The sequence below is a fragment of the Chelonia mydas genome, chromosome 26, assembly GCF_015237465.2.
Source record: "Chelonia mydas isolate rCheMyd1 chromosome 26, rCheMyd1.pri.v2, whole genome shotgun sequence".
NCBI classification, from domain to species: Eukaryota; Metazoa; Chordata; order Testudines; family Cheloniidae; genus Chelonia; species Chelonia mydas.
The window spans coordinates 12430505-12449729 of record NC_057859.1 but is presented as its reverse complement, the minus strand read 5'-3'; the positions used below and the strand labels follow the sequence as shown (position 1 = coordinate 12449729).

The following is a 19225-nucleotide window of genomic DNA, read 5'->3' as shown; positions in this document are numbered from 1 at the left end:
TCCACTGCAATCAGGATTGATTGATTGCAGCTCAGGTAGGCATGCCCCAGCTAGCTTTGATCCATATGTGCCCAAAACTCCACTGCAGCCCAGTGGTGACATACTACGATGGTGCCGACACTCTCTGAAAGCCGAGATTCTCATGTATCCCCATGACTCCAGGAGCTGGGGCTTCAAGAAACACATTAGATACTACGAAACTCACCATAAAATTGTCAGAGTGGGCAACATTGAAATCCATCCTCGCTGGGAACAGCCCATAAGCATGTGCTAAACTTTAAGTGCTTAAATCGGAGACGCTTCAAATCGGACTTGAGCGCATTGAGACAAGTTCAGCACATGCTGAAGTGCTGTCCTGAATAAGGACCTAAACAAACACACAACACCACACACCACCTCCAAATTGGACCCACAAAACACCCACACTCAAGTATGACAAGGTCTTTCCACCGGATCCCCACATATAATAAGGAAGGAGGATTCATTGTAATAAGTAGCTTGAGCTTCCATTTTGTAGTTCATTCCCCTAGATCTCTTCTTCGGAAGGGAGCAGATAATTGTAGGCGGTGGCCTCATTTCACAGATTTATCCTTGGGGCTCTTGTGGCCTGCAGCCTTTTCATTATTAGTGTAAAAGGGTTCAATACGAACCCAGGCAGGATGTTGTTATAATCTATATGCCAGCATGAGGAGAGGCATGTGAGCCGGGCGGCAAGCTCCCCCCATTCTAATCTTTTAAATCCAAATGGGAAAAAAAATAAAATAATAATAAAACCACTCCTCCGATACAGCTTGGAATAAGCAAAAGCAGGAGTTAAGGGCGACCACTAAGCTTCACGAAAAACTTTAAAAGTCCCTTTGTAGTGGGTCTAATAGGCTAATTAAAAACCAACATTCTTTGGAATGAAATGGTTTGCATATCTTAGCGTTAACCCTTGACGCACTGACGTTTGATTGTAATGTTTGGATTTTCTTATCAGGGAATTTGCTTTAATTACAGCAGCTCTAAACTAAGAGCACCCACTGGTAAAGTCTGACTGTGGAGAGCTCTTAAGCAATATTTCCCATGATAAATTCTTTTCCCAAACAGTCCACACACTCTGCTTCCATTAATTTATCTAAATGCCACTCAGCGCCCTGGAAAGGGCGTGATTCTGGTACCCAGGCTGCAATCCTGAAGCCCTCTGGATGCATTACTGAGCAAGTGTTCACCACAGAAAGAGTCTCTACACCTATTTCAATCAGACTAAACCACAAAGGCTGCGACCCCGCTCTGCCGGACCCTCTCTTCCAGCTCCATCTCACATAGATCGCATGGCTAGAAGGGACTGCTGTGATCATCTGATCTGACCGCTGGTATAACGCAAGCCAGAGGACTTCCCTGAATTAATTCCTCCAACTTAAGTGTAAGGTCGACAACGCTATCATAACAAAGCCATGGCTACCCAGGACTTCCAGGTTGTCACTCTGCCACAGTGACAGCGGGGGATAGAACACAGATCCACATCCATGTGTCCATGATCCACAGATCCCTCCCCAGCTCAGCTAAGAGGGAATCTCTTTAAGCACTCAGCAATAAGGGACTGTGACAGAATTTTCCAAAGGGTGGGTCACCCATAGGGTGACCAGATGTCCCGATTTTACAGGAACAGTCCCGATTTTGGGGGCTTTTTCTTATATAGGCACCTATTACCCCCCACCCCCGTCCCGATTTTTTACACTTGCTATCTGGTCACCCTAGTCACCCCACCAGTGGGTCATATGAAAATTCCAGATGGGTCACCACATCCAGGGCTGGATGAATTTAGGACTGGCACCCGGCCTTGGTAAACAAACACTTCTCCCAGCCCGGTGCAGACGGGAAGCCCAGAGGGATGGGTTTTGGAGAGCAAGCCTGCCCCAACCAGCAGGGCGGGGCCTAGCTCCCTGCTCCAGCTGTTGTGACCTGTCACAGGGCACACCTGAATGGCGCTGCGACCCTGTATGCCAGGTCGCAACCGGGCTGGGATTAGGGCTGCGGTGCCAAGGCAGAGGATGCATATATGTAATGGTGGGTCATCAAAAAAATAAATAAAATAAAAAAAAGACAAAATGCAGTTGGGAGGGCCGCCATACTAAAAAGTTTGGGAACTCCAGGGCTATGAGTAGCTCTGATTGCATCCATCTGATTGCACAGGCTGAAAGCCAAGCTTGCCTGCTGTAGCCTGGAACAAAGAGAGCGGAGTGCTGACGCTATAATGTGACATGGCTTCCTCTTTGCTGGACGGCAGCATAGACAGGGCTCCAAGAGGGAGTTTTGCATCTGAGGTTCCCCATTGTGCAGGGCAAATAAAAGAGCAGGATTTTCTTGATGAGGCACCTTCCCCGCCTCAAGCCCGTTGCTCCTGTACCAACAGGAGTATAGCCAGTAAACAACAACAGTACCTGGCATTTCTCCAGGGCCCAAAGCATTAATTCATTGATCTTCACCCTGACCCTGAAAGGTAAGTATGTGCACCGCCTGCGTACAGATGGGAAAACCACGGCACGGAGAAGTGAAGGGATTCACGCAGGGAAAACGTGAGGCAGAGATGGGAAGAAAACCCAGATCTCCTGGCGCATAGGTCTGTGCTTTAATTTGATGTGAGGAAAAAAAAAAAAAAAGCAAAGTGATGCATGGGTAGGATTGAAAGCAGCCTAGCTCCTACTCCAATGCAGGAACATGTGGATTTTTAACCATCCCTACACTCCAAGTAGCAACACGCCACTGAGGAATTCCTATTGACTTAAATAGGGGCAGGACAGAGCTGTAAAAATAGCACTGTGGGGTTCTACACTGATCCTCTCTCGCTAGCCGCCAGTTCAAATTCGGTCAGGGTACAAGCCAAAGGATGGTTTGTCTAGTGTCACCAGGATTCTGCAAATCCATCTAGGTTGTTCTTTTCCCACATCAACGCTAGTAACAGAGATTCTGCCCATCAGAAAGTGGCTGAAAAAAATTCAGTGGATAATGCACAAAGCAGAAAAGAATCCAGCTTTCCCCCCTCTGGCTGTAATAACTCCACACAATCTTGTGTGTGTCAGCAGAGCTAGCACAAGTGGCTTGTATGCACAGGAAGCAGATATGTGGAATAGGGAAGTTGCATTTCTTGCAAACTAGTAACCACAGGACCTCAGCAGTGTTACGGCAGAATGACTTCCCAAATGTTGGGAAATGTGAGTGTCAGATTTACAGATTCCAATGCCAGGAAGTACCACGATGATCATCTAGTCTGACCTCCTGTATAACAGGCCAGAAACCTGCCCCACAATAACTCCTAGAGCAGAGCTTTTAGAAAAACATTCATCTTGATTGAAAAATGGTCATTCAAGGAGAATCCACCACAACCCCTGGTAGATTGTTCCAGTGGTTAATTACTCTCACTGTTAAAAATGTACGCCTTATTTCTGATCTGAATTTGTCTAGCGTCCACTTCCAGCCATTGGATCATGTTAGACCTCTCTCTGCTAGAGTGAAGAGCCCATTGTTAAATATTTGTTTTCCACGAAGATATATATAGACTGTAATCAAGTTACCCCTTAACCTTCTCTTTGCTAAACTAAATAGATTGAGCTTTTTGAGTCTACCATTATAACGCAAGTCTTCTAATCCTTTAATCATTCTTGTGGCTCTTTTCTGACCCCTCTCCAATTTATCAACATTCTCCAATTGTGGGCACCAGAACTGGACACAATATTCCAGTGGTGGTTGCATCAGTGCCATAAATAGAGGGAAAATAACTTTGCTGCTCCTACTCGAGATTCCCCTGTTTATGCACCCCAGGATCCTATTAGCTCTTTTGGTCACTGTATCACACTGGGGAGCTCATGTTTGGCTGATTATCCACCATGACCCCCAAATCTTTTCCAGAGTCACTGCTTCCCAGGATAGAGTCCCCAATCCTCCATTCTGGGTTCCTCCATGCATAGATTTACATTTAGCTGTATTAAAAACATACTGTTTGCTTGTGCCCAGTTTACCAAGCAAGCCAGACTGCTCTGCAACAGTGACCTGTCCTTTTCATTATTTACCACGCCCCCAATTCTTGGGTCATCTGAAAAGTTTATCAGTGACAACTTTGTGTTTTCTTCCAGGCCATTGATAAAAACGTTAAATAGCATCACACGTGCTGGATAGAAAAGAATAAGATGTCACTGGTAAGGTTTTGCATTAGAGTGCAAGCTTAATGAAGCCAGAACTTACGCTGCTTTTTGGTATTTGCTGAAGATGCCCAAGACTGCCCAAGACATTCATTTCTAACACCATTCCAGGCAATATAAAGGTGGAAGGGAATGCATGAGACTTTCCCCTTAACTTCTTATTTCTATGCTTTCAAGGTTTTGTGTGGTTGGATTGTGTCCTGCCGCAACCTTAACTGTTAATGAATGCACCTTTTTCATCGAATTCTAGGACTGGAAGGGATCTCGAGAGGTCATCTAGTTCAGTCCCTGCACCCATGGCAAGACTAAGTATTATCTAGACCATCCCTGTTTTGTTTGCTAATCAGATGTGTGTGTCCATTAAGAGAAGTTGTGTAAACCCTCTAGGGCTGATTCAGATGTGGCGTCCTTGAGCAGTCATTCCACTGAAGTCAATGGAGTTACAACAGTGTATGACGGGCAGGACGAAATGAAAATCGGGTCTTCTCTTTTTATTGTAATAGGTCAACTCCTGAAACTGTTAGTCAAAAAGCTTGCTTAAAGTAAATGGAAGTTTTGCTGGACGTATGAAAACTGAGTAGGGAGCTCAGGATATGGCTCAATATGGCAAACTGTGACCCTACAATGTACCTCCATTAAATAACTTTAGGAGAGGAAGCATGGTCCAATAGGTAAAGCACAGGAGAGGGAGTCAGGAGATCAGGGTTCAATAATACCAGCACTCACACCAATCTGTGAGAGCTTGGACATGTCACTTAATACCTCTGTGTGACTCAATTTCCCTGGCTGGAAAATGATGATAATACTCTTCTATTTTACAGTGTTCACTGTAAATTCACCAGTAGAATGATGGTTTGTTCTCCTTGGTTCTCTGTGTAGTGCCCCTGACAGGTCATCCTGGTCTACGAAACCCTGGATCTCAGAGGCCTTCACTTGCCACCACTTGTTTTTGATGTCACATAGACTCCTTTGGATTTTGGCTTTAAGCAGGTGATCGGCCTCATGTTTTCGTTGGTTAGAGGAATCGTTTTGCCAGTTACAAAATGCATTTCTTTTCTGTTGAATTAATACTAGGATTTCCGCAATTTTCGTCAAACCAGTCTTGGTGCCAATGAGTGGAATACCCTATGGTTTCAGCACATGCATTGTGAATGGTGTTTTTAAATTGATCCCAGTGCTCTTGAAGGTCAGTGTTGCTGTCAGGAAGGTTAGAGAGAGTTTCTCCGACAGATGTTGCTGGAACGTCTTGCAGCTGGCTTGATCCTGAAGTGCTTTGACGTTGTATCACTTTCGATTAGTCTTTGGGTGTTTGCGGTGTGGTGAAGCGAGCTGCTGGTACATGACTGATCTTACTAATCAATGGTCTGTCCAACAGTGATCAGTATCTCTCATAGCTCGTGTTATATGGAAGTCGGAAAAGTCTCGGGCTCTGACTATAACATCATCAAGGAGGTGCCAGTGTTTGGTCTGAGGATGTTTCCAGGTGGTCTTAAATTTGTTACTCTGCCTAAAGATGGTATTGGTGATGAGCAGGTCATGCTCCACACATTTGCTCTTGAGGAGAATACCATTGGAGTTTACATTTCCCACCCTTTCTTTGCCTATTGTACCTCTCCTTTGGGAATCCCATCCGACTCTGGCATTGAAATCTCCCAGGAGGATGAGTTTGTTCTGCCTTAGAAGTGGCTGTGAGGACTGCATTAAGTGTGCTATAAAACTGCTCCTTATTGTCTTCCTCATTATCAAGTGTTGGTGCGTATGTGCTGATGACTGTGGCATATTGGTTGTTGCTAAGCTTGAGCCAAAGAGTCATGAGACGCTCATTGATCCCCACGGGAAGCTCCAAAAGCTGACTGGCGATCTTATTTTTGATGGCAAAGCCAATCCCCTGAATGTCTCTCTCTTCAGGTGCCTTTGCTTTCCAAAAGAAGGTGTAGCCACCTCCATCCTCTTTTAATTGGCCCTCATCGGCCTGGCGGGTCTCACTAAGAGCCGCAATGTCAATGTTGAGTCTTGCCAATTCTCTGGCAATTATGGCAGAACAGGAAGTCAGTGTAATACAACGGAATACACCTTACAGGCAGGAGGGAATTTTAAGAGGAGAACTAGAAGTCTGAGAGGACAATCAAATAAAATATATCTGGAAGGGCACGCATACGACAAAACGTTCAAACTATACTTTCTCAAGGTGCAGCTCATCCTAACAGCAATTGTTTAGCTCCAAGCCCCAAAATGAACATCAGATTAAAGTCAACTGCATGCTCTCTTATCCTATGCCAGGAATGGAAATAAACCTAGAATGGATTTAAAACGAACAATGCCAACTTCATGAACAGCTTCCCAGCATGCTTCAGTGGGTCATCTTTGTCAAGAGCAAATATCTGCGCATCACAAGTATTTAAGTACTGGCTCCTCCCTACTCCTCAGTATCAAAAGCCAAAGTTTTAAAGTGATAGTATGGAATCAGAACACATTAAAAATACATATTGTGAGCCAAATCCTGCAGTCCATATTCAATCCTTCAGCTGGTAGCAGTAGTAAGCTTTTATCTTCTCATTGGATCCAGCCTGAACAAGCAGGCATGGTGTGTCACACACTCCCCATGTCAGGTGAAGCATGTCCCAGTCGTCCTATCTATACAAGAATTCAAGTCACTACTTTGTATCAAATCACGTGCTTCCATTAGCAATGACTATGCTGTACCGAAAGTACACACTTGTATACGTATGTGCTCACACGGAGGAAGTAGGACTAGAACCCTGGTCATTCAGCCAGTGGGAATTTGGACTGATTAAATAGCTCAGGATTCAATCTTTCAAAAACCAGGGAAGGAGGAAAATCCAGTAATAATCTACAACCATTTGATCTCTGATTATATAGGTCTCTGATTATATTAAACACATTGTCCAAGGAAATGAAAAATTCCAGAGCTCCTTTACGTGACAGAACAATAACAGCTGTGACAACAGCACAGGCTTCGATGTCAGAGCAAAGAGAGAATTTCCACTGAATAATAAATGCTGCTATGAAGTCAGAGCATATCATGACCGTGTGAACAAACCAACTCGAAACACTCCTCTCCCCCAAACTTACTTTTTTTAAAATACAACTTGTAACTCAAAAATTCCACAAACATTATTGTAACATTTTGGAAAAAAAACGTATACTGTTTCACACATAAAGAGCATGGCTACTAAATTAATTGTTGGGACCAGCTGGCAAACATCCTGCTGAAGGGCTGAGATTCTACAGTGGTGTGTGTAGTGTGTTTGAAATCCTCAGTTTAGAATTGCGGTAGGAGTGAAAAGTAGCACTCTTACCTGCTCCTCACTTGCCATTTTGCCTTTTGTCTCACGTCATCCTGAGCGGTCATTTCTGGAGGTGCCTAGTCCAGTGTCTCAGATAAGGGATTCTAATCTCCAAGAAGTTAGCATTCACGGCCCGACATGGTTAAAACTACTGTGCCTATATTTGTATACTAAGTAAAACTATTTCCCCTTGTTTATTCCCCCCCCCCCCCCCACTGTTCCTCAGACGTTCTTGTTAACTCCTGGAAATGTGCTGGAAATGGCCCACCTTGATTATCACTTCAGAAGGTTTTCTCTCCCCCCACCCCACTCTCCTGCTGGTAATAGCTCATCTTAAGTGATCACTCTCCTTACGATGTGTATTTTTTCATGGTCTGTGTGTATATAAATCTCCTCACTGTATTTTCCACTTTATGCATCCGATGAAGTGAGCTGTAGCTCATGAAAGCTTATGCTCAAATAAATTGGTTAGTCTCTAAGGTGCCACAAGTCCTCCTTTTCTTTTTGAGAATACAGACTAACACGGCTGCTACTCTGAAACCTATATTTGTATGTAGCTTTTTGTTCCAGCAGTACCATTTGCTCCATTAAAAAGAAAAGGAGTCATTAGCATTTTTGATGTTCAGAAGATCAATATCTATCTAATAGACTTACTTCTAGAAATGGCAGTTCAGGATGATGTGAAGCAAAGGATTAAATGACAGGTGAGTAGCCATATTCCACAGGTAAGAATACGTTCCACTAATACAAGAACTTTTATCTGAGGATTTTAAACATGTCCTCAAATATTAAATCTTACGACAACCCCGTGGAATATTTTACCCACTTGACAGATGGCTGAACTGTGCACCCAGGGATTAAGTGATTTGTCAAAAGCTAAACACTGAATCAGTGGCAAAGTCAGGAAAAGAACCCAGGAGTCCCAATGGTCAGTGCCTATTTTCACTTCTACGTAACACTCCTTCGCATAGCTAGGGATTAGAAGCCAGTATTCCCGATTCCTAGAGCTCTGCTCTAACCACTAGACAATCTCTCCCATAATTGGGAAAAGAGGACAGCAGTTCTGACTCCTAGTGACCTACTTTAACCAACAAAGTATCCTTTCTACAATTGAGAATAGAAGCCAGGAGTCCTGACTGCCAATATTTTGCTCTAACCACTCAATACACTCCCTCTCTGAAACAGAGTCTCAGCCTTCACTAGTGTCCCTGTGACTTATTTGAGCTTAATCCCAGATCTGTGCAGGGCCAATGAAATTGTGAAGGGGCACAGACAAATCTGAGGTAGGAACAGAGTGTCCCTTCCTGGTGGTGGGAGATGATGGAGGTGGAAGATGATGCTTTGAGGTCATGTCCAGGATCAAACTGAGCTTTAGTAAGATAAAGGATTTCAATGTGATGGATGGAAAGGCAGGGGAAAAAAAGCCCATGGTAGTCTCACATGAGGCACTTTGGTGGTTATTGATTGGGTGAAGCAGCACAGATTTCTATTTAACAAAACTGGAACATACCAGCCAGACCTGGACACAGAGAGAAGCTGAGAGCAGTATCCATGTTTCGTTAGATTGCCTTTGCATTAGAGTCGTTTTTATGCTTTGCACACCACATTAATGGGGATTTCACCTGCATTTAAACATAGCAGTGGTGAAAAGCAGAGCTAGCCTGACAGCACTCCATACCACATGGAAGCAGCACGGTTATACTGATGCAGAACATTACAGAAGAGGCATACACACTGTGCTCTCACCTGGAGACATTATTTTTGTTCTTTCTTGTTGCTTTCACTTCATCCAAATACAAGTCAGGCTGACGGGTTGCTCTTTGTGCATGACCGTCTCAGTTCTTATTTCCTCATGATCTCCTGCTTTTCCATCCCTAGACTAGCAATATTCCTAAATATTCCACCTTGTCTTCATCTCTATTATATTCCACAAACCACTCCACCTCTTTACAACCCTATCTATCCTTCCCACCCACACCCTGCTGCCTCTTTTATTGAGATATTCCTTGCTATCTTCCTCCCAAAGCTTTCAAGAGCTTTTCTCCTCGTCCCAAGACTCTAGAATCCTCTCTGCAGAAGTATTTTCTGCTGTGTTTTCATACCCCAACCTGCTTTTCCTTGCTGCCCTGAATCTGGCACTGGTATTATTTCCAGGGCTGATGTCAGCTGAGTTACCAGAGTCCAATACATGTACTAAATGCATTAATTAGAAGTCTGTGCATTTCCATTCCAACGTAAGAGGCTCATGAGAGTCTCGTGTTGTTATTGATGAACACAGAGAAGCCCTTTGACACATCAACCCTCAGTACAATCCATGTCATGGATACAACTCCTGTCTATTCCCAGAGGATCAATCAGGAGGACACATTGTCCTCACCCTGGCACACACTGCAGTCCAAGTTTCATCTGAGGGTCTCAAAGGGCTTCAACAAATATTAACTAAGCGCCAGGGAGACAGGTCAGTGATATTAAAACTGAAGCACTGATCAGGGAAGTGTTTTTGATTTTTAAACAATGTTTAAACATTTTTAAATGGCTCTGTAGCTGGTGTGATCGATGCTTATCACACTGGCTCCTTGTCTTCCCTCCATCCCCTATCTGTTTATTGTATCTGCCTGTTGTATACTTAAATTCTACGCTCTTCAAGGTGGTGACCATCCTTTTTATTATTTGTTTGTACCATGCTTAGCACAATGGGGTCCCGATCAGAGTTTTTAGGTGCTATGAATACAAATGAATAATAATAATAAATTACTCCAAAGGAAGCAACATGTAGTATGGAAACTCAAGTTACCCCCAAACCGTGCACCGTACCTATGACATGAGTGTGACAACACAGGAATGTGTATTCAGTATATAAATTAACCTGCGGAACTCATTGTTGCCGGGTATTCCTGAGACAATTCCTTGGCAAGATTCAGATCACTCTTTTAAAAAAAAAATCCTATCTACTGTAACTGTGAAGTTCTCATTATCCATATAAATGTCTAATCCTCTTCAGAATTCTACCAAGCTGTTGGCCTCAATTATGTATTGTGGCAATGAGTTCCACAGGGTAATTCTAAGTTGTGTAGAGAAGAATTTCCTTTTAAACACTTCTAAATTTGCTGCCTTTCACTTTCATTGGGTGTCTGCTTGGCTCACTGAGCCCAAGAATTTGGTCGGATTAATAAAAGGATTAGACATTTATGTTGGGATGAGAACATCCTATTGGGAGTGAAAATCCATAAGGGATGTGATTTTACCATCTTCAGGGCATAAATCAACCACTAAGTAACAGGGGATAGGAAGAATCATCTTCTAGGGACAGGTTACTCCGTAAACATCCACCACAAAGATTTTTTTGCTGCTTCCTCTGAAGCATCTTGTATTAGCTGGGAACAGAATACCGGACTAGGTCAGCTCCGTGAGTCTTACCAAGAGGTAGATAAATTGGAATGTATGTAACAATTTGGTCCTGATTGGCCGGGGACAGGGCATCACAGATGCAGAGTGTGGATTAAAATTAGACACAGAATGCTGCTAAACATAGGAGGTACGTATATTTGCACCTGTCCTGCGTGAACACAATCAGCTTTGAGGCTGCTCATATTTACGGTTTACGGATGAGAGTATAACAGCAGATATATGTTTTTCTCCCTTCTTGTAATGGGAGGCCGTCGGTCATTACGATACATAGAAAACCTTGATCCACAAAAGGCTTTTAGAACTTACTACCTGATCTGTGCTTGGAGTATCTGTTATGTCATTCATGCTTCTGCTTTGCGCATGGCCTAAAGAAAGCACAAGGGAAAAACACGGTGAGAAACGTTTAGAGGCCACAAACCTTCAATGTACAGATTCACAGGCCCATATTGTGCCCTTCACCTGCGTGGCTGACAAGCTGCTGAAAAGGAGAATGGGGTCATGAACTCTAGTGTGGTTCATTTCTATAGTAGGCCAGATTCTGGTCCCATTTACAACAAGATAAATCTGGTGTGGCTCACCTGGACTAACTCCAGATTTAACATGGCATAAATGTGATCAGAACAGAGTTACCCTGGGTGGAGTTCACTGGATTTATACCAGTGTAACTAGGATCAGATTCTGGCCACGTGTTGACACTTATCTCTTACACTGCATGGGCCAAATTTGGCCCTCACATTTGCATTTACTACTCCCACTGAGTTAATGGGTATGGCACGGATGGATCTGGGGGGCAGAATTTTGCTCCATTTTTGGGGTCCCTTTCCCCTCTTCCCGTGACACATTGCTCCAGCTTCCATCTTTTCCCATCAGGGCTTTCTCAAGGTCTGTGTGAAGCTGCAGTTCCAGGAGAATTCATATATGTAAAATCAGTGGATGGTTAACGAAAGCTTTGCACACAGTCCCCTTTGGGGGGTGACAAGCCACTCATCTCTCAAAGTATAACCAAGCTATCAAATTCCAGGAAACACGCAGCAAAAATCAAGATGATATATGCCACGAATGCCTAGCAATAAAGAGGAGGCAAATGGATTAATTCTGTTACTCAAAGCTTCCCCCCCCTTCTTTTTTAAGGGCTATATAAATGTAAACTCATTTATGACATTGTTTCGATTTTAAGCAACAACCCACGCCAAGTCTCTCCTCCTCAATTTTGTGGTTTTATAATTTCCTATTTTTCAAAATATATTTCTCTTCAGAACCCAAAAGGGGAAGCCAACTGCCAGAAAATACAGGGTGAAGAATGAAATTGACTCAAACTGAAACACAGTGCTGCCAAATATTCAAAGAAAGCCATCTGAAAAAAACCCCAAAAACGATCCCCCTTCCTTAATTTCTTTTAGTTACAGTAATTTTAAATGTGACTTGTAAAAATAGCCTGTAGAACATTTTCAGACAGCTGGCCTGGTGCATAGGGACCCAAGAGGTCTTGGTTCAATCCCCAGTTTTCCTACAGAGTTCTTGCATGACCATGGCCCACCAATTTAGGACCAGAACTTTAAAAGGGAGATAGGCAGCTAACACTCTTTTTAAATCTGGCCCTTAGCGTCCTTGTGCCTTGATTCCCCATCTGGACAATAATAATTCTTCTCTTCCACTATTTGTCTGTCTCATGCATTCAGACTGTAAGCTCTTTGGGGCAGGGACTGTCTTTTACTATGTATATATACACAGCACCTAGCACAATGCTGCCCTGATCTCAGATGAAGCACATAGAAGCTGCAGTAACAACAAGTGTGAGCTTAAAGTTGACAGGCTCCCTTTAATTACTTCCTATTATGATCTTGGAACCAAATGATTAAAAAAAAAAATCATTAATCAAATCCTACTGCCTGAACAGAACAGCTTAGACAGACTAGAAGAACCAGCTCAGAGCTAAGCAAGTTCTAGAACTGGTCGCTAGCTTCCAGATGAAATTCTCCAGTTCATTGAAGCTGCCATTTTTAAGATGGTGGGATTGCTAATGGGAGCAAGAGGGCATGTCTACTGCAGTACTGCTGTAGCGAGGATGCTTCCTACATCAACAGAAGCGTTTTTACCATCTATGGAGTTAATCCACCTCCTCAAGTGGTGGTAGCTAGGTTGATGGAAGAATCAGGGGTTAGGTCAACCTAGCTATGCACACAGCGGTGTGAATTTTTCACACTCGAGCGCGACACAGCTAGGTCGATCTAAATTTTAAATGTAGACCAGGGCTGAAGCCGTTTAAAAAAATTGTGACCGTTATTCTATGCATTTTGATTGTTTTCTTGTTCTATCGTCTTGCGATTCTCTTCAAAGCTTTATATCTCATGTGTCACTCCACCATCATCCATAACAGGAGTATGATACTAAACTGGGAGGAGTGGTAGATACGCTGGAGGGGAGGGATAGGATACAGAAGGACCTAGACAAATTGGAGGATTGGGCCAAAAGAAATCTGATGAGGTTCAATAAGGATAAGTGCAGGGTCCTGCACTTAGGATGGAAGAATCCAATGCACCGCTACAGACTAGGGACCGAATGGCTAGGCAGCAGTTCTGCGGAAAAGGACCTAGGGGTGACAGTAGACGAGAAGCTGGATATGAGTCAGCAGTGTGCCCTTGTTGCCAAGAAGGCCAATGGCATTTTGGGATGTATAAGTAGGGGCATAGCGAGCAGATCGAGGGACGTGATCGTTCCCCTCTATTCGACACTGGTGAGGCCTCATCTGGAGTACTGTGTCCAGTTTTGGGCCCCACACTACAAGAAGGATGTGGATAAATTGGAAAGAGTCCAGCGAAGGGCAACAAAAATGATTAGGGGTCTAGAGCACATGACTTATGAGGAGAGGCTGAGGGAGCTGGGATTGTTTAGTCTGCAGAAGAGAAGAATGAGGGGGGATTTGATAGCTGCTTTTAACTACCTGAAAGGTGGTTCCAAAGAGGATGGCTCTAGACTGTTCTCAGTGGTAGCAGATGACAGAACGAGGAGTAATGGTCTCAAGTTGCAATGGGGGAGGTTTAGATTGGATATTAGGAAAAACTTTTTCACTAAGAGGGTGGTGAAACACTGGAATGCGTTACCTAGGGAGGTGGTAGAATCTCCTTCCTTAGAGGTTTTTAAGGTCAGGCTTGACAAAGCCCTGGCTGGGATGATTTAACTGGGACTTGGTCCTGCTTTGAGCAGGGGGTTGGACTAGATGACCTTCTGGGGTCCCTTCCAACCCTGATATTCTATGATTCTATTCATCTGCCAGAGGGTTGTGGGGCAATCAATGGCCAAATCCTAAGGTTCTTACTCTGTTTTTACTCATTGCTCACCCCTCTCAACAATGCTTTCCCCGACTAAGCATAACCCACTGGTGAATGTGCGTATCAAGTCCCCCGCTACAGTGATCCACAGAGGATAGGAGCTGATACAGCCACCAGAAAGGGATCCTGTCGCAGCTCATGCTGTTGTATTTGGAGGTCCCTGATTCCACCCCCAGTGTGTCGGCCAACACCCCAGCCATGACAAACACTTGGGGCGAGATTCACATAAGAATTTAGGCACCGAACGGCCACTTTAGGCACCTTAATCTCACAATCATCCCCCTGCCCCTGGGATTCATAAAAGCCCTGTTCAGCTGCCCGGTAGGTAGCTAAATGTTTGCAGGAAAAGTTCCCTAGGTGCCTGTGTATCTGAGGTCTGCAGCCTCACGCTAGGCATCCGGACACCTGAGCCTCAGCGCGATGAACGAACCAGCGGAAGAGGTATTCCTCCGCCTAAATCACCTGTGGGCCCCCACCTGGGAGGCGAGCCCTGAATACGCCTACCGAGCTCACACAAAACAGGGGAGGAGAGCCTCTCCCCTTGTGTCTTAGCCTCGTGGTGAGGCCGCTCACTTGGGATGTGGCAGACCTCTGGTTCAAGTCCCCCCTCCACTTGAAGTGGGAGCGGTCACCTCTCAGGGGAGTGTCCTAACCACTGAGCTATGGGATATTCTGGTGTGGGGCTGCCTCAGTCTCTCCCATCAAAATGGTTCCACTGTGAATAAATCATTAAGAGTAATTGGACCAGAGAGCGCAAGGACGAGAATGACTCAGTAGCCTAGTGGCTGCAGCACTCGCCTGGGAAATGAGACCCCCAGTCTCCCTGCTGTTGATGAGCCACCTTCCCCTGCCCACCCTGCACTCTGGCTTCTTGCATCCTTGGCATCTCCCATTGGCTAGCTTACCTGGCACCTGGCCTCCAGCATGCTGGCTTTTGTGAACCCCACTCTGAGGCACCTGCCTCTCCCCAATAACTGTGCAGGGAGCCTGGCCACCAAACTCAGGTTTTGTGATTCGCAGTGATTTTCTAGGTGCCTACATATTAGTCCTGGCAATGCTCAGCATCACCACGCCTAAGTGCCTTTGTGAATCCAGCCCTTCAGGCTTCGCCTCGGTGTAATTCGATTTCAACGTGAATGACACCCACTATAGTCATCGGAGCAGGCTGAAAAATGCAAACATTCCCCCCGCTCCCCAGATATTCATCTCAGGGTGAGATTGTCACTTGTTCTGAACCCCTACGCGGCGGGATAAGGAGTTGTAAGGTACAGAGGGGGAAGTTATCTGTACCAACTATCCAGCTGTCACCGTTTGTGACGAAGTCACAACGTGGATCCTGAAGCAGTGTAACTATGCTCCTTGCACAGGGCTTGTTGCAAAGCGATGATTTGTAATTTTAAAAACCTTTAATTTCAGCTGACACTTTGCAATAAGTTCTACCTGGCAATACACTGGAGCTATGCTTTTCGATACCTAGAATTGCCACCAATGCATAAAAATGGAAGGAGAACTACAAGGCTCAGGATAACTGTAGTGTAACTGAAATGTAGCTAAACACACCTGGGCTCCAAAAAGCAATGCAATAAAATGAACACCCAGAGGTGTAACCATAAGGGAGTCCGTAATGCAGTTCCTCTTCCGGTTATATGAATTACTTGTAATTGAAAACCGTAGCCACAGTGTAACTATGCTGCAATTGCAACGTAAGTGCACTGTAACTACAATCACCATGGGATAAAGTGGCATCCATCTTTCTCTAGGTTTCAGAGTAACAGCCGTGTTAGTCTGTATTCGTAAAAAGAAAAGGAGTACTTGTGGCACCTTAGAGACTAACCAGTTTATTTGAGCATGAGCTTTCGTGAGCTACAGCTCTTTCAATCTTTCTCTAAGCTCTTTCAATCATAGTAATTTTAGAGTTTACTTCGAGCAACATTTGCATTGAACATTGCATTGAACATTGAAAAGTGATTTTCAAGTAGACCATTCTTGCTTTCTCGCTCTAGGAAATAGTTGTTTACAACCGAGGCCCAAAGAGATTATGTGCTTTGCCAAATGTAAATCAGAGAAATAACCAGGATTCGAACTCAGGATTACAGACTCTCAACCAGGTGTTTGTTCTGCTAGACACTGCTACCTCGCTGAACAAGTAAGTAGCTGTTGTTCAACTTACGTAAACGTCCATAATTTGCGTTCTGTCTCATTCTAAGATCTTCGGTGGAGCGGTGGAAGCTGGCCCCTGCTGCTGGGCTCCGGACAGGACTGCGATCTGAGAGGGAGAGAGCATTTAGACCACATACATGTACATAATAAGGCTGTCAGCAAATGCTGCCAGCTCGGATCACGTGAGACCATCAATAAATACAGCTTGTCATTTTCAGGTATTGAAACTTGGGTGGCAATGGGTGAAAATTAATTGTCCAGTGCTTAACTTGGATAGATTTCACACACCTCTTGATATTCTGCAAGTTTGGCAATGAATTCAGCAGCATTTTCCACTTTTGGCTCAGGCCAAGTAATTTTTCTGTTAGGAAGGAATGGCTTTACTTCTGACAGGGTATTTTTAATATTTTCCTTGCTGTGCAGAGGGCCAATGCAAGGCTTATGCCACTACCTTAGTCCCATTTAAGCCCTATTTTGAGGCCTGAAGTGGCGTTTGACTGGTGCACAGGCCCTCTCTGCACAAGGATGAACATCACACAGTGTGAATACAAGCTCTACTACTTACAACTGGCCCTCATGCTCAGATACTGTGGTTATAATTGAGGCAAGAAACTGAGCAAGACAATGGAACTTGGCATGGTGTGTGACAGACTGATAATATCCTGTATTATCCTGAAGAACCATTCTGGAATTAAGATAAACTTCATTAAATTAAATTAAACCTCATCAAATTAGGACTAATACCTTCGGGGCACACTGTATTAAAAATGGTGTGTTATTGTGGCACCGTATGTACTTTCTCTAGTAGGGAAGGGGGGGATGCTAATAACTTCCTCTGTTATCAACCCTTTAAAGCCACCCCCTGGCTTATATGAATTCAAACTGGAGTCTCCAGCAGGGACCAAGAGACAAAAAAGGGGTTTGGATAAACAGCCTTCTGCATGATTCAGTGGATGGTCTGGACCCCCGACCCATGGAGGGCCCCAATCCCTAGGGTAGGGTTGAAAGGACTGAGCTCCTGAGGACACACAAACCTGGGAGCTTGTTCTGAGCTGAAGCTGTGCTGAACTTGTGACCACAAAGGAATCCCCGTGGGTTGGGGGTTGAAGGACAACTCTTGCCAGCATCCCTGAGTGGGTGCGGGTGATGCTTGGTAAGCTTATTAGCAAGCGTGCAAGTTCCTTTATTGTTTTTAATATGATTTCTCTATAATCCTTTTTACCTCAGAAATGCAGTAGGCTTGCATAGGAAGTGCCGTGTGGTACCTTGTAGCAATTACACCTGTTAACCATCTCGGGAGAGCAAGCAAGCAATGTCCTTGGGCAACCTGCCAGTGCTGGGAATACACACAAAAAGACCTGATTTTGCTCGTGCTTACATGGTGGGTGTAATCCATTCACTTTACTGGAGCCACTCCTGATTTACACTGGTGTAAATGAGATCAGCATGAGACCCAGAGAATAGATCTTTTGATGAAGAAGGGGCTGTTTTCAACACAGACACTGTTCAGGGGAGAGCTGCATTGCAAGCATTTACGGAAACCCAGCACCTCCCCAATGTTAATTCAAATCCGCTGCCAGGGCGGGATCTTGTCTTGTGATAGAAAACTCCTCACTCGAGCTGGTCAGGAACTGGAATCTGCATTTTGCAGGAAATCCCAACATTCTGAAAAATCCCCAAAATGTCCTCAAAATGAGCATTTCAAAAAATCTTGCTAGTATCAAAAACCATTTGGCCTTTTACATTATATTAACTGTTAACTATAACATATACATAATAATCTACACACAATATATTAAAAACTATATTTTAATAGACTATAAAAGTCAAAACAAAACTGAACTTCGATTCAAAATGTTTTTGACATTGTCAAAATAAAGCATTTTTAGTTTTTCCCATTGAAAATGTTGTTGAAATTGATGCGTTCCCATGAAACATTTAGATTAAATGGCATTTTTCAATGGAAAACTGTTCTGTCAAAAATTTTTTTGACCAGCTCTACTTATGACTGATATAGGCTTGAATCAACAAGAAGAATAGCAGCTAGAAAAACAGCAATAACAATCTTCCCTGCAATTTAATAATGGGCCCAACGCAGCACCCACTGAAGCGAACGGCAAAACTTCCTTTGTGGGTAAACAATCTGCCCCTGTATTTTCCTATATGTTGTGAATATTCACTCCAAAGACTTATTCCTCCTAAATGGAAAAAGACCCACAGTGTAAACATCGATGAGGAGTAATAACCACAGCCAAAACCACCAAGGCTAGAAATCACTAAATTACGAGCAAAGTTCTGCTCTGAGCTGTTGGGTGAATCTCAGTTCTGCTACACTGCTCTCCCTAGAGGCATGGATGCCTCGCTGAAGTCAATGGAAGTATGCATGCTGGGACAGCAGGCTATCAGAGATTACATCTGATGTGCAGAAGCAAAACCTTAAGTTTGCCCTTTAGGTTAGTCTAGAGAGTGGACAACTTAAGGTCATTACAGTCAAGATTCCAAAGTGCCTCCCATTTGAACCCAAGTTAATATCCTAGACTGGAAACAGAGCAATCCCCCTTTAAAAGGGCTAAAAACAGGAAATCACAAAACAGACTGGGTTCGTTCTGTAGAGCAAGCAACCCAGTGGCATACCACGTCAGAGCAAGCTTTCAGCAGAGCCCCCTGCCAGGATGCATTCGCCCTCACATTGAGATCAGTTTTCAGCGCTCCATCCAGCTTTTGGCCTCTCTGCTGGAACTGCCACCAAAGGTGCCATTTAGAGCTCCATGGGGTGATACTCCTGTTATGGGGAACTCTACAGAGACCACCAGCTTGCTTCACACAAACCAATGTCAGATAA

At 44.1% G+C, this 19225-nt stretch overlaps 1 protein-coding gene across 3 annotated transcripts in view; it reads right to left on the bottom strand.

The window, feature by feature from the left end:
• SLC4A5 (solute carrier family 4 member 5) overlaps positions 1–19225 on the bottom strand; it is a 123670-nt gene that overhangs the window by 54661 nt on the left and 49784 nt on the right. For 2 of the 3 annotated variants that reach the window (XM_043536246.1, XM_043536247.1), the window contains 2 exons: positions 16394–16489; positions 11201–11259 (listed from right to left, as the gene is read on the bottom strand). In XM_043536246.1, the coding sequence (XP_043392181.1) occupies positions 11201–11259; positions 16394–16489 (155 nt within the window). The remainder of the gene's footprint in view (positions 1–11200; positions 11260–16393; positions 16490–19225) is intronic. The other variant, XM_043536244.1, reaches the window with a different exon arrangement.